The sequence below is a fragment of the Podarcis liolepis genome (assembly GCF_965112155.1).
Source record: "Podarcis liolepis genome assembly, chromosome: 3".
Classification (NCBI taxonomy): domain Eukaryota; kingdom Metazoa; phylum Chordata; class Lepidosauria; order Squamata; family Lacertidae; genus Podarcis; species Podarcis liolepis.
The window spans coordinates 87300691-87317024 of record NC_139557.1 but is presented as its reverse complement, the minus strand read 5'-3'; the positions used below and the strand labels follow the sequence as shown (position 1 = coordinate 87317024).

Genomic DNA, 16334 nt, shown 5'->3' with positions numbered 1-16334 from the left:
TGGACTCACAGCCTCTCTCCATTCTGTCTTTTCTAAAAACTATCATTTAGCTATAAAATAAATAAAGCAACTGTTGGTATTAAAGGGTTAAGAAGCTCTAATCAAGACGCTCTAGTCACTGAGCAGCTGAAGGTCGTTAGGCTTCCAGGAATGTGAGTTTGTATAAATAGTCAACTCACTAGTGTGTTTGCCCTTCCTTCCCCCCTTCCTTTTCTTTTGGGGCGTGTTTGCTGAAATGTGTGATTCTTCACCAGGGTTTTTGTTTTTGTGTAAATAAACCTTTTATTTGAGTTCCAAACCGCTTGCTCCAAGATTCCTTTATTGAAAAGATGCTGACTCTCCAGCCCTTCTTGAGCCGCTGTGCGAAATGCTCTGCTGTAATGGGACATTGTGGCATCGGAAGCGCACTGGACATATGATTAGCATTAAACTAATTAAAGTTTAATGGGACAGGTTATGGGTGTTTGTACGTCAAGAAGGAGATAAGGAGTGCAGTTCAGAGTGATTTATGAAAGGACTGGAGCGAAGACAGAAGCGGTTGCCAACAACAAAAGCCTTCAAAGCAGCTTGAGTCCTGCAACGTGCCTAGGAAAAGTTTTAAAGAGGCACTGCTCAGTTTGTACTCGCTGGAAGACGTCTTATTCCTCGAGGAGCCACCTCAGCAGCTGGGAGACGGTCTACAGGTCTGTGAGTATCGTTCCTAAGCCCCAGGGAGGATGGCAGAGTCCCAGGAAAGTTTTACTGTCCCCTTTACGCGACTCAATGGGAAAAATTGGCAAGATTGGAAGGCTAGAGTAAGGGTTTGGTTGCAAGCAAAAGAGTTGTGGAGTTGTACTGAAGCACCGCCTTTACAGGCAGCTGCAGACGCGTCTGCAGAAGACAAAGCAGCAGCGGCAGCTTCACAGAAACGCGACAGGAAAGCCCAAGGTCTACTAGTTTTGGCAGTGGGACCAGAGCAAATGCCTTATGTTTCTGAGTTAAAGAACACGCATGAGGTCTGGACGGTTCTGCAGCGGTTAAATTCCAGAAACACTGCGGGGGCCAAGATCCATGCTACAAGGTGTTTGTTTGATTTACGTCTCCAACCGGGAGCGTGTGTGAAAGAACATATTGCCAAAATGGTGTCTGCCTTTAATCAACTAAGACAGCTGGGCATTCCTTTCTCTATGGAGCAGCAGTCATACATTTTGTTGTCTTCTCTTGATAAAAGCTATGAGACTCTAGCTTTAACTTTGGAAGCTATGCCTTCATCTGAATTAACCCTTGAATACATTTCTTCTCGACTTGCAGATGAACAGGATAAAAGGCAAAGAGAAAGAGGTTTGTTTTCAAAGGGGAGTTATGCTGTGCCTAAGAGTGGGGATGCTGAGTTTGAGAACACAGTAAATGCTTTTGCAGCTAGACACTGTTTTCGCTGTGGTTCCTCTTCCCATTTAATCAGGAATTGTACACGTGAACCTGGTCAAGACAGCACCAAGGCCGTTACCCCTAGTTACCAGACAAGGAGTTCCAGGGGACGTCGAAGGAGAGGAGGAGGTCGTGGCTACTCCCACAGCACACAGCACATGGCTTCAGCAATGGCGTTGATGCAAGGGCGTGGCCAAGGCAGCAATCTACGCTGGTTGATCGACAGTGGTGCATCTCACCACCTGGTGGCGCCATCTAGTGTCCGTTTGCAGAATTGCAGACATTTGCAAACCCTTAAAGTTGTGACAATGGCAGATTCAACTAAACGTTCCTTAGAGACCGTAGGCACAGTGTTTTTGAAGTGTTTGCAAACAGAAATTGATGCCTATGTGCTAAAGGGAATGAAGGGGTGTATTTTGTCTGTGTCAGAACTTGATAGAAATGGGTTTAAAACTGTGTTTGAAAATGGGGTTTGCACTATTTCAAAGAATAACGTATCTCTTTTGCAGGTGGAATGCAGAGATGGGCTATATTATTTTGAGACAAGTCCAGATGAAGTTGAACAGGTTCATGCTGGTTGTGTGAACTCGCCTACCCATAATTCTTGTGTTCATTTATGGCACCGCCGTTTGGGACATATTAATTTTCAGTATGTTAAAAGGCAACCTGAATTATCAGAAGGGTGCAAATTGAACAAATGTACTAAGTATTTGGATTGTACTGCATGCAAAAGGGCGAAGGTTCATAGATGCAGCTATCCCAGTTCAAATAGGAAATCTGACAAAGTATTCCAACTTGTGCATATGGACCTATGTGGCCCAATGCCTGTTGCTAGCATGGGAGGTTCGAGGTATGCACTGTGTCTCTCAGATGACAAAACAAAGGTTACCTGGTTTTTTCCTCTCAAAACAAAAGCAGATACTGCAGAAACAGTTAAAAATTGGGTTCATGCAGTAGAACTTGAATTCGGTACTAGAGTTCTTGCTTTTCAAACAGACAGAGGGTCAGAATTTACCGGGTCTGTGTTGCAGAATTTCTTTAAGAAAAAGGGAATTAAGCATCGTCTGTATACACCTTATTCCCCCCAAGAAGGAGGTGTGGCCGAACGTAAGAACAGGGTTCTGCAAGAGTTGGCAAACTCTATGTTGTTTGATGCTAAACTTCCTCAGAGTTACTGGGCGGAAGCCTGGAAGACGGCTACTCATGTTCTGAACAGAGTATATAATTCGGTAATTGATACTACGCCATATTTTGCTTTATATGGGAAGAAGCCCAAAGTTAATTACTTTCGGGTGTTTGGATCTCAAGCCTATGTACTTATCCCAAAAGCGTTAAGGAAAAAGGGAAGTCCAAGAGCTAGGAAACTCATTTTTTGTGGGTACGAACCACACGCCAAATCTTGGACGTTCGTGAACCCAGATGGGGATACTACAAGAGTGGTCCTCAGTAGGAGCGCTGAATTTTGTGAGCAATCCGGATGGACTCACTTACATGCTAACCCTGACATTTTGAGAGATGATTTAGGCATTTATGCTGAGAAAGAAAGTCCAGAGGGTGATGAGCCAGAAGGGGAAGGTGCACATGGTTCAGATGCAGATTCTGACCAGGCACAAGGTTCTTCTCCTAAGGTAGGAAAGCCAGAATCTAAGAGTGTTCCAACATCGCCAGTCAGTAGGCCTAGCAGACAGCAAAAGCGAAGCAGGTCGCCTGCAACACCAAGCCCAAGGGAGGTATCTAAACGGAGGTCTTTATCCCTAGAGGCACGTCCAGACATAAAGTCTGAGACAGATTCTGACAGCCAACGGTCAGAGGGGGCACAAGAGGAGCAATTGCGCAGGTCAAAACGTGCCACAAAGGGCAAGCCGCCAGAGCGGTTTAAGGTGACAAGTGTATACGTAAATATGGCACAGTGTGAGCCAGATAGCTATGTAGAGGTACAACAGCTTCCAAGCTCAGAAGCCGCAAAGTGGCAGGAAGCAATGGAAAAAGAGATGGCTTCAATGAAGTCTCTCGGTGTGTTTACAAGTACAGAGCTTCCAAAAGGGCAACAAGCTGTAGGTTGTCGATGGGTATATCGTTTAAAGCCCACAACTACTGAGGAGTTGCAATATAAAGCCCGACTAGTTGCAAAAGGGTTTTCGCAGCGCAAAGGAGTTCACTATTCTCAAATCTATGCACCTACTTCAAGATCGGAGTCATTAAGAATGCTTTTAGCCTCTTCAGCTAAGAAGGGAAATAAGCTGTTTCATTTTGATGTCAATGTGGCTTATTTAAATGCAGACTTACAGGAGGAAGTCTATATGACGCCACCACCAGGTTTTGAAGGAGACAAGCCAAACCAGGTCTGGCGCCTACACAAATCCATTTATGGGTTGAAACAGTCCGCCCGTAATTGGAATTCCTGCTTAAACGATGCTCTAGAGAGCATGGGGTTCAGAAAGAGCGCAGCAGATGCGTGTCTTTATCTAAAAGGCTCGGGATGTGAACAAGAAGCAGTCTTGATATTTGTTGACGATTTATTATACAGTGGAAAGGACGATAAACTTGCACAACAATTTGCCACAAAGCTTGGAGAAAGGTTTCAGATAAAATCACTAGGCAATGTATCTGTTTATCTAGGAGTTAAAATTCAGCAAGATGAAGATGGGAACTATTGGCTCAGCCAAGAAGCTAAGATCCAGCAGTTGCTGGAAAGGTTTAAAATGGACAACTGTGCTGGTGTTAAAACCCCAATGGAGTTAAGTTACACAAAGGATGCTCTAACTGAGCAACAGACAGAGTTCAGTAACCCCGGGGTTTACCAGTCAGCGATAGGCAGTCTACTCCATATTGCACAGTGGACTCGGCCCGATATAACATATGCTGTCAACATGCTGTGTAGACAAGCTGAAAAACCATCAATGCATGCTTGGCAAGGAGTAAAAAGAGTTTTAAGGTATCTCCAAACTACCAAAAGGTTTCGCTTAAAACTATCAGCAGAGGGCAGCACACAACTTGAATGTTGGGCTGACAGCAGTTGGGCAGATGCTGGACCAGATAGAAAATCAGTGTCAGGAATGGCGATAAAATTTGGAAATGCACTAATTGGTTGGAGATCAAGAAAACAATCACTTATAGCTTTAAGTTCAACTGAATCTGAGTTCAATGCATTATCAGATGTATGTAGAGAACTGGAATTTTATAAGCAACTGGTACAAGAATTGTTTGGAGAATGTTCCCTACCTATCAGAGTGTGGGAAGACAATCAACCTTGTATTAAACTAGCTAAATCAGGTCAATTCAAGGCACACACAAAACACTTGGATATCCGTTATCAAAATGTATGCCAAAGTGTAAAACAAGGTTTAATTGAACTAAAGTATTGTCCAAGCCAAGAAAATCTCGCAGACGGTTTTACAAAAGCTTTGAGTCCGCAATCTCATAAATGTTTCTGTTCAGGTTTAAATTTGAATTAAGGTTGGTACAGCTCAGTGTTACGAGCGAGAGGGGGTGTTGGTATTAAAGGGTTAAGAAGCTCTAATCAAGACGCTCTAGTCACTGAGCAGCTGAAGGTCGTTAGGCTTCCAGGAATGTGAGTTTGTATAAATAGTCAACTCACTAGTGTGTTTGCCCTTCCTTCCCCCCTTCCTTTTCTTTTGGGGCGTGTTTGCTGAAATGTGTGATTCTTCACCAGGGTTTTTGTTTTTGTGTAAATAAACCTTTTATTTGAGTTCCAAACCGCTTGCTCCAAGATTCCTTTATTGAAAAGATGCTGACTCTCCAGCCCTTCTTGAGCCGCTGTGCGAAATGCTCTGCTGTAATGGGACATTGTGGCATCGGAAGCGCACTGGACATATGATTAGCATTAAACTAATTAAAGTTTAATGGGACATCAACCACTATTGACATCTTTTCAGATCATTCATTACACCTGTTGAATCACATACAAGATATGTCCCTCAACAAGTACACCACATCCATTAGCGGAGACAAATAATATTGTGCACACACAAGTTAATGTTAAGCAATTATAAATACCATTGATATCAAAAAGAACCTTAAAGTGGGTAGATGTGCCTATTACTTATGACTACTGTATTTATTCTCACAAATGGCTAAGTCTCAATCCAGAAAAATATGCGCATATTGACAGGATTTTTCATTTTGTCTTTCAGCATGAAAACCTAGCCTTTTCACCTCAGGCCTTCATAGCTGGATCTTACCTGCTTTTCAGACTTCTCACCTGTGCTGGAAAATGGTAAAGGAAGTTCAGTAGCTGGTACCCTGGATCACTAATCTGATAAAAGGCTGCCCGAATGACACAGTGTAATGAAGACTGTTGCATTTTCAGTAGATCCATCAGCCAGAGCTCTACAGGTCCTTTTGCATTTACTGGGGTGTCCAACTGAAAAATTAAAAGTTGTGTATTCATTATTCAAAATGGGGTTTACAGTCTCTTTAGTTTGATTAAGAAAGGAGACAACGTACTAACTGGTGAATACCAGAAGTTTCTGCTTAGGAATAAGGCAGGCAAATCAAACTGGATGCCTCAAAATTCTGCAAAGCTGAGCAAGTTCTGGTATGCTTTCAGATTGGATGGGGGGCAGCATGCTGAGATTCCTGAATTGCAGGGGGTTGGACTAGATGACCCTCAGGATCCCTTCCAACTCTACTATTCTATGATTCCATGATCCTAATAGTCCCAATTCTTCCAATTCTTTTCGGATGTCTAAAAAATTACCGGTAAACTAAAGCAATTTTCTCAACAACAAATATATAAGAAAAGAAAGCGAAGAGTTCAAATGGGGTACAATGAGACCATAAGAAGAGACTGTTGGTCTTACTTTAAATGTGTTTCTTAATGGGAAGTAGAATACCACCAAGCATAGCTGTCAACGTTTCCCTTTTTTAAGGGAAATTCCCTTATTCTAAACAGGATTCCTTGCAAGAAAAGGGAAAAGTTGACAGCTATGCCACCAAGTGAGACTGTGTTCCTCATGTTACTTGAGGCAGGAAATGTTCCTCATGTTACTTAGAGCATCAGGATATTGAGAAGGAAGAATTAAGTTATGGGTTGGAGCTCAACAAGCTTATTTTCACAAGATTGTTTAACGAAGCTTATTTTTTGCAATTGTTATGCAAGGCATCCTTTGACTTCAGATATACCCAGCACAACCTAAACAGCCAGTTCCTTGTGTCATGGAGCTGCTGTCCTGAGTTTCAAACCGCTATTCAAACCTCACAGAAAGACCTGATCGCAGGGGTGGCCATTGTGGGGTGGAATTAATTCATTTTCAGTGTACTGAACTGTGTCACACAAGTTGATATTTTTATCTCAAAACAAGTATGGTTTCCCTTGTTCCTGCCTTCACAGCTGGATAAAAAAGGATATGAATTTGGGGGATTGCATCAAACGCTCAGGAGTGATACACTGCTCACCCTAAGATCCTACACACAGAGTTAAAAAGGTAAAGGTAAAGGTACCCCTGCCCGTATGGGCCAGTCTTGACAGACTCTAGGGTTGTGCGCTCATCTCACTAGAGGCCGGGAGCCAGCGCTGTCCGCAGACACTTCCGGGATGGGATTTTTTTTAGTTAAGATATTCTAATTAGAGAACAGTCCTCTTATATCCTTCTGCACAAAGAAATAACATTTTATTTTTAAGTGAGCCAAATTTATCATGGTAAGTAGGGAGAAATTAATTATAAAATTCAGAATCATACTAAATTATATTTTTAAAATGCAAATATTACAGGAATTTTTTCTCCTTCTCTTGATATGACTGCCATTATGCGATCATAATCCTTTGGATGAAATTCCACTTCATTTATGTTGTCCGATAAACCAGGCAAATGTGGCTGAAAGAAAAATAAAATCCATGAATGCATGTAGTATTCTAGCCAGGACATTTTCACAAATTAGCTTATTTTTGTAAATGAGCACAAATTCTGAATTAAAGAGAAGAGCAAATGATGTTGATGGCCAGATCTCAACATGGATTTCTTCCCACCATGGGAATTTGCTCCTTGGTAAACAGCTGCTTTCAGCCAAAGGTTATTTGAATTTATAGGAGAGTTTCCAATAGGAAGTGACAAGAGGGAGCCATGCTGGAGTGATGAGAGTATAGTAGTTAATATGCAGGAATTCCTGGAATTCATCCTAAGTCTGGTGATAACAAGAGCCTCTATTTTCCAAGATATGTTGAACCATTTCAATTAAACTAGCATAAATCATGCTTACAGTACTGACTCCTTTGCACTGCAGTTTTAAAGGTACATGAAGTACACAAAATCAGAGCTGTTTCAAATTTGTTCTGCATTCAGTAAATACTATGTTTCCATATATATGTTGGAACCTACCTGAATAGTGTGTGAATCACTAGCTTGTCCAAGTATTTCCAGAAGAGCAGGGTCAGAGATAAAAAAGAATCTGGGAAACAGCAATCTTTTCTTTTCCAAATATCTTTAATAAGAAAAGAGATTTATTTCAGAAAATGTTTTCCCCTCCATTTTTCGAAGTGCACTTACTTGGGAGTTTCAAGCAAATGTAGGTAATATCAATCCAAGATGTAAATTTGCCAGTGGGGCAGAGCTACTATGCTAACTTTCGGGTAGGTGAGTGTTTACCAGGAGGGAGGGAGAAGGGATGAAGCAGCAGAGGGGTGGGCAAGGTGCAGGTGCACCAGCAGAGCCAATCCAGTGTTTCTGTTGCACTTTGGTGACCTCTCTGCCACCTCCCCATTCTGGTAAGCGAGCCACCTACCAGGTAGCAAACTGCTTCTGATCAATCCTATGCAAAGGATGCATAGCAACAAATCTCAGGATTGCATGCTGAGTTTCCAGTACCCACAAAAGCTTGTGCCATAATCAAAGTTTGAATATTTAAGATGCCACAAAACTCCTCATTGGCTTGGTTTGCAGCAGAGTTAACATGGCGACTCCTTTGGAAATTCTCATGCCCATCTGTGGGCTTCAGAAGCCTAAGACCTCCACAAGTTGAACCTGGAAATGCTTCTGGAGCTACTGCTGGTTTGTATTAATTTCCTGGGTCAAAGTTGCTTTGCTGCTCTTCTTGCTCTGCTGCTCTGCATTATAACAAGCTTCTGCCCTTTCTGGCCATTATATCCACTTTCCTTTATCTGTGCAACTTATGGGCATCCAGATTATAGACCCAATTTATGCTTCTAGCTCTTGCCTACTCCCAATTCTTTTCTTGCCTTAGGAAGCCTTTCCTCATGTAACATGATCTTGCTAGTAGTACCACTATCTTTTTCCTTTCACAACCACCTGACTTGATGACTTCTACTGGATTTCTGAACTCTGCAATCCTGCTTTTGCCCTCCCCATGCTAAGGGGGTTCTCTCATTGCAAGCACATGACAGTTGCAGTGCCAGGAAATACAATGAGGTGGCAGCATCCTTTGCTCTTCAGGTATCCATAGAAAGCACACAACAAACGGGTGCTGGTGAGAGTTTAAGATGGCAACAGGGTTTCTCATACCACATGCACAACACCCTAAAGGCCTTGGGAGTTTGCCTGTTCCCCATTTCTGGTAAGAAGATGTAGTAAGTAAGTGATGGAAGAGGGATTTATGATGCAACTGGGCCAAAGCTGCTCTGTCCCATTGCCTCACATCCAATGCTACTTTAGCTTTTGCATATTGTGGTACATGCTAATGGATGATAAATCAGTGTTCACTGATATTTATTCTCAGCCTGCATAAACAATAATATTGAGACTCATCCAGGACCATTTGTAGTTTCAGTTTTGTGTGTGTTTTTTACTATTTATTCCCGCCCCCCACCCCCACCCGCCACACATTCTTTTAAAAATACCCATCCCAGCTGCTGCCTACTGCCCAACATCACCTAAGGCCATGCTTGACCTTAATCAGGGAGCTACAGATCTAAATTTCTCCAGCTTCTCCCAATTCCTAAAATTCTGGTACTAGAAAATTAAAAGTATAAAAAGTGAAGCGTGGGTGTATAGAAGCCTAGATTTATGGGAAGATCTACTATAAACAGAAGAAAATATTCCTGCTTTTTACCTTCCAATCTTATCTGTACTTTGAGCCATAACTTAGCTTTGGCAATTGACTGTCTGGAGTGAATTAATAAAAATATGCAAGACTTGAGCAGTAATTATTTATTTGCAAAGTGATTTTTATATTATTATTATTCTGATTTCTTTTTACCAAACTAAAAAAGTATACCAAAGACCATAAGCAAATTTACATATATGGGCCTAAACTCATAAATCTGCACTGAGCATGCCAGCTACACATGCTACAAATCAATCCCCTAAAATCTCTTAATAACTTCCCAAAACACCATTCCCAGAACTCTCCCCTTAATACCAAACACGAAATGATACTAAAAATTAAGAAGCATGCAATGTTAATTAAAACCATAAAAAGTTAATTAAGATGGACTATTACTTTGACCTAATTTAAAAGGATCAGGTTTTTTTCAAAAAGTTTGTAAACTTTGTACCCTGTCAACGACTTCTGGCACACTTCCAACTGCTCGTGTAAATGTGGTAAAAGCTGCCCCATAGTCTCGTCTCCAACACAACAGTTAACTACATTGGGGTTTTCATGAGCTCGCTGCATTATTTTTATCCATGATTTGTCAATGTTTTGAAAACGTTTTGCTTCCTAAACAGAGTAAATGTAATGGAAACATGAATGAATATTATGTCATTCTAAAGTGCAAACTACTGCTACGCAGCTACATTTCAAGATCAATATTTACATAACTGAACCATGATAGAATTACCTGAGGTAACTGCTTGGCAATATCTCCACCTACAAAAACAGCTTCAAGATAAACCCAGAGGTTTTGCACAATCAACCATTCTTCAATTATATCACTGGAGGTACTAAGTTTGAACACCCAGTTCTGAATCTCTTTTTTAAAAGGTGCATTGTATCTGAGAATAGGAGACAAGAAATAGTAGCATGGAATTCAAGAGCGACCCTTTTCACAATATTATTGTTACTATATTCTTTTAACAACTGTTCCCCCCCCCCACACACACACACTTTAAATATCTCTATTTGGTAGTGCCTTGGTATAGACATAATGCTGTCCATGGAGTCACACAACCCTTTTTTCTCTTCCCTCTTCCCCGCTCCTCGAGTTTTGTGGTTCAGCCGTGGTTCAGCTTTACAATTGTAAAGGTGTTGTGGCCTTGTTCGCATGTATTGCTAAGCCAATCTGTGACTTGGCGTGAATGAGCAAGCATGCTGGTGCACAGTGAGAAAATCAAGACTGCTTGGCTCTTCCCCTGCTGCTGCCATGATACTGAGAGCTAAGCCATGGTTTGGCTTAGTATTATGTCTGAACCAAGGGTTTGCTTCCCTCAAACCACAAACAGAAAGCCAAGAACAAACCTTGATATAACTTGTGATTTACCTGGAGTGAGGCAAACCATGAGTCTTTATTTGGACATAACGCTAAACCAGATCGCAGCTTAGCTCCCACTAGTAGCTGAAGGAGGGGAGGAGTGAAGCATCTATGATTTTCTCAGTATGTGCCACCATGCTTGCTCACTCATGCTAAGCCATTGTTTGGCTTCATGTAACCTGTGAACCAGGACTATGGCGAACTCTTGTTAGGCCCAAACCACAGGATGCAACCATACTTAGAAGTAGGTTTTTGTAACTGTGGTTTAGACTACCTTAGTGATAATGTTGGTGCAGATGAAATACTAAGAGTTTGCTCCAAAACTGAAAGAGAGAAGGGGAGGACACTTACAAAAGAGGGGACAAAGAGAGAGGGGTGTGCACATCTGCAAGCTTCTCCTAATCGCCTAACTGTGATAAGGTAACTAGGCACTGTTACATTTGCACCAAGCTGGTATTGGTGGCTGTAGCATCCTACTGTCCTGGCCATTGCTTAATGGATAGTAGATGAGCACCTTGTCTGACCTCAGAGAGCACAGCTCCAACTCTGTGGCCAAAATTACTCAGGTACCATGAACGTACTTGCCTGGGTACTGTGCCAGTTGTCTTGGTTAAATAGGGCAAAAGGGTACTGTCTCTCTTCTGTCCTACTCAGCCACAGTTGGAGAGAAGTGAGAGATCACTGGACTTTTTGTTAATATTGTTTATTATGTCTTTAAACATTTATGACTTGTAAGGTGCCTTGGGGAAAAAATAATATCCTGAAAGGCTGGATATAGAGAGTTGTAAGAATGAGACAAAAATGTTAATAAAAACATTCTACAAAATCTGTGAAACTACCTGTTACTCATCAAAGAGCCCAGGATCATTAAGCTGTCCTCCATCAGTGTAATAATTTCAGCAGATTCTGTTCCCTTGAGAAGTAGCTCTCCTCTTCCTTTGAATGCTGAAAAACTCAAGACCTGATTTGCCCAACTGTCAATTACTTGAGCTAGCTTAGCTTCAATATCCTTTTCTTTTATAGCAGATATACAGATGTCCTGCAAAGAAAGAAAGATCCTTAATTTTTAAAAATATTGATATGCCAACTGAGGAATCTCAATAAAGACACCTTACTTGTGCCCATGTTTAGGTATACCTCTTTTGTGTACTGACACAAACATTGCTACACATGAGCAAAGAAAGGCATACCTTCTAGGCCAGGGGTTCCCAATTGGTGATCCATGGACCCCAGTGGGTCCTCGTAACCCACCCAGGGAGTCTGTGGTGCCATTCACATAACAAAAACTACCATAGAGATATTAAAATTTTCAGAAGTAGAGGATCCATGGCTTGGCCTTTGAAAAACAGGTGGTCCACAATACTTAGCTAATTGGGAATGACAGTTCTAGAGCATGTTCACTGACTCTCAAACTGCACCTCAGTCTGGCATTCTCTTTCAATATAAAAATGCAACTGTATGGAAGACTACCTCAATGTCATCTTTATGCTTGAGAAGCGGTGCTTCCATGATATTCCGAAGGCAAAAGGAATCTGATTCCACATCAAATGGATGCCCAGTTGTATCAGAAATACGGTTCCAGTGTCTTAGTTTCATTGCTTTATTAGTCATCATTTCCAGCAGTGGGCAGGACTCACTGAAATCATCTATTCTTTTCTTAAGATCTAAAAATGCTTGCCAGTCTTTGAGCCCCTTAGGTAGTTTGCGGCACCTTTCATTGAAAAAAATCGAACATTTTACTATTTTAAACCTAAAATGTGCAAATATCTTAACAGAAGCAAAACAATAAGCTCATTTTTGAAGAAGAAAAACTTCTAAAAGCTTTCCTAAAAACAAATGTATTTGCATCCTAGAGGATTTCATACTTGGGATCAGACAGAGCAAGTTCTCTAAAACTGGAACCACAACTTAGAAGGCATTGCTGTGACTACCTGCTGATGTTGCTTTCCAGGTGTTAGGAATCTTAGGCAGGACTCATCCTGCTTACTTTAAGAGATGCAAAGGCTCATACTATTAAGGTATGCTATAAAATTCCACCAGAAATGGAAATGGGAGCAGAAATTGTCACTATTTGTATATTCGTCCAAAGTCAATAACAGAACTTGCACAAGCAAATACTGGCTTTTGCAATTGTCGTTTTTAATTCCCCAAACAGTACATAAATAACCATGTCATTTTCTGCATTTTTCTGACATTTGTCTTACGCTGAAATGCATCCAAATTACTCACATAATTAATTATGTAGTTAATTACATTAGTTTCAGCCATAGGCAACAGGGGAAGCAATGGCACAGGTTTTAGCAGAAGATAAAATGAATTTGACCAAACTGCTGGAGGCAGTGGAAGACAGGAATGCCTGGTGTGCTCTGGTCCATGGGGTCACGAAGAGTCGGACACGACTAAACAACAACAAAAATGTAAATAGTGTGGTGGATGGTTTGCAAATCATGTAGAAAGTAAGCTCACCTGTTTTGAAACTCCAGAAGTTCAGCATTAATTTTTTCAATATCTACATCTCCCCAGAGAATTTCATAATACCCACTGATATTATTCATCACAGTATCGTACAATCCATACAGTTTTTGAAGCAAACTTAGCTCCTTCCTGCAAAAAAAAAAACAACCATTGTGATGGAGCCACTAGCATACCTTCTATTTGTAAAAGTGGGACATGGGTGGTGTTGTGGTCTAAACCACTGAGCCTCTTGGGCTTGCTGATCAGAAGGTCAGTGGTTCGAATCCCTGCAACGGAGTGAGCTTCCATTGCTCTGTCCCAGCTCCTGCCAACCTAGCAGTTCGAAAGCACGCCAGTGCAAGTAGATAAATAGGTACTGCTGTGGCAGGAAGGTAAACAGTGTTTCCGTGTGCTCTGGTTTCTATCACGATGTTCCGTTGCACCAGCAGCGGTTTAATCATGCTGGCCACATGACCCAGAAAGCTGTCTGCGGACAAACACCAGCTCCCTCAGCCTGAAAGCGAGATGAGTGCCGCAACCCCATAGTCGCCTTTGACTGGACTTAACCGTCCAGGGGTCCTTTACCTTTTACCTTTACTTTGTAAAAGTGCAGCTGATTTAATCTGAACTATGATCAGGATAGTGGCCCCCCTGGGAGAGGCACAGATTTATCCCAAGGGGTTCACAGATTGGGGCGGGGAGAGACTTTAGCCTTCAAGACTTAAGATTTTTTCCCCATGAGGCAACTGAGCATCAGGGTGCTGAATTCCAAAAACACTGAGGAGAAGAGAGAATCAGCTGCTGCCACATTCACGGGAATGTAGATTCCAAGATGCTTATACTAAAAGTCTTCCAGCCTGCTGCCCAACTTCATTCTGTTAATATCTTACACAACTGCGGTTTCAGTTCCCAAATCTAAGCAAAAGCTTTCTACAGCTGATTTTAACTGCTCATCTCTTAACACCCCTTCTGCCTCATCACTCCCACGACTCACTTTTGATTCTGCAGAACAAACATCACATGCAAGACACATCTCATAGCTGTCCCTCCTTCTTTATTTCCTCCTGTGATTCTTCACATTATAGCAAGTTTTCAGAGGAGCTGAGTTCTGAAGATTATATATAGTGTCCCCAGTGTACAAATACAATATTGTGCAAATGTCTCTCCCATCATTAAAGCCTTCCTACAATCCTTAACTTATTCTGGCAGGTAGAACAATTTTCCACAGTTACCTGATTTTATGTAAAACTTCATAGTCCGTGACAGGCAATCCAAATAGCTGCTCACCAGATGAATAAGTAATAAATTTCCTCCAGAGCTCATCAAAATTGGCCTAATAAATAACAGAAATTAACAAAGGATTTAGATTATGTAACACAAACATAGCTATCCCTTACTACATGCATATCCAAGACAAGTCCCTTGGGCTTCGTTCTCATATGAGAAGTCTGGGGATTAGATCAGGCATAACATAATGTTCATGATGCACTTTGTACGCATGAATGTATTACTTGCAGATCTCTGTGAATGCCAATTACACAGGGCCAGTTCACTCTGGCATGCTAATCATTTGATGGCTGAAGCAATGTTTTTCAATGAAGTTGGTTCCTGCATTCAATAGCTATGAGTTGTCAAGTATGGAGTAATCAGGTGGCGAGAAATCAACTACTATATATGCAATGTTTAGGTTAACTAGGCCATCAGCACTTTCTTAGATTGGTTTGGATACTGCAGTCATGTGATATCTTCTTATCAGAAATGCTTCATGTGATCAGCATTTAGATTTATTATATTTTTAAATGTTTCTAGGCCGCTTTTCTGTTTAAAAAGCCAATGTCCACAGTGGCTCACAAATTAAAAGAAAGCATGAAAGAAAATAACAACAACAACAATAAAGCAGCTAGAGATTAGTAACAGAAAAACACAGCAAGAGAAAGCAACTAATAGCAACTAATCTTCCCCTTGTCTTAAACAAAGCTTTGTGAGGAGAAAGATGTGAGAGGAGATGGAGAGGGAGTTATGAAGCTTGTGTGCATTGGCTGAAAAGATGCTGTCACCATATCACCTCCCCAACCTTCGAGAGCAGGCCATAGGGGATGCAGAACCTGCCTCGGATTAAGACTTAAGAGAGTGGAGGACAGCTCAGAGTGGAAAAAGTACTCCTTAAAATACCCTACTCCCAAGTAATTTAGGTTTTAGGTCCTAATACCAGGACTTCAGGTTGGGCCTGGAGCCCATGTAGTCAGCATAAACGACCTTGGTTCCCTACAGTACAGTCACATGCACAAAGTCCTACAAAACAACTGGGGGGAAACAGGGAATTTGAAGTCTGCTGGTATAATAAGTGGCAAATACATACGTGTGAAAAGGCTTGGTGAATCAATATGATCATTAGCTATAACACAGAAGTGGTTGGCAATGTCGCAGGGATCTCATTGCCTGTATCACTGCTGTTTACTAGGAGGGGGAGGGTCAGCATGGTGCAAATGCAATGGTGAGAGCACAGGATTGACTCCTCCAGTGCATTTGCATCACGACAACCTCGCCCTCTACCTGCAAGTAAGCTGCAGTAATGTGGGTGATAAGTCAGACAAGCACCACTACTCTACCAACTACTGCTGCCATAATCAAACAATGTCTGAATTTACAAATATGCAGAAAGGGGGGGGGGGCGGCTGCACACTGCACTCATGTTCTGATAGTAGGCTACCTTGTACTGTTTGATGAGCTCTTCTTATCTTTCACAGAGTCAAACAGCTACACAAGATTTAGGGCAGTCGTTTGACAGTGCCATATAAAAGGTTAGTCTCAAGGTTATCATAATGAGAATCAAAACAGCAAGAAATACAATGGCATAGGCCCCGATAAATGAAAAGTAGAAAATGTTTACAGATTAAAAACTGTTATGGGACTAAAGCTCAGATATAATGCAATACTTCAATAAAAACAATTTGGTGTATAACTAGTTAGAATGAAGCAAACCGTCACGCAAAAATTGTTTTGGCTCCCCTTGTTTCAGAGTGGGTGCCTATAATACCTCACGCTTCAGGTGGGCCCCCAAAAGGTTTCAACCTTTCTTTTAAAAATA

General features: G+C 41.5%; 1 protein-coding gene across 3 annotated transcripts in view; it reads right to left on the bottom strand.

Annotated features, from left to right (window-relative positions):
- Window positions 1-16334, bottom strand: part of DNAH8 (dynein axonemal heavy chain 8) — a 146196-nt gene that overhangs the window by 80612 nt on the left and 49250 nt on the right. For all 3 annotated transcript variants that reach the window (XM_083497165.1, XM_083497167.1, XM_083497166.1), the window contains 9 exons: window positions 14479-14579; window positions 13259-13396; window positions 12263-12503; window positions 11632-11831; window positions 10163-10316; window positions 9878-10041; window positions 7746-7848; window positions 7140-7244; window positions 5630-5791 (listed from right to left, as the gene is read on the bottom strand). In XM_083497165.1, the coding sequence (XP_083353291.1) occupies window positions 5630-5791; window positions 7140-7244; window positions 7746-7848; window positions 9878-10041; window positions 10163-10316; window positions 11632-11831; window positions 12263-12503; window positions 13259-13396; window positions 14479-14579 (1368 nt within the window). The remainder of the gene's footprint in view (window positions 1-5629; window positions 5792-7139; window positions 7245-7745; window positions 7849-9877; window positions 10042-10162; window positions 10317-11631; window positions 11832-12262; window positions 12504-13258; window positions 13397-14478; window positions 14580-16334) is intronic.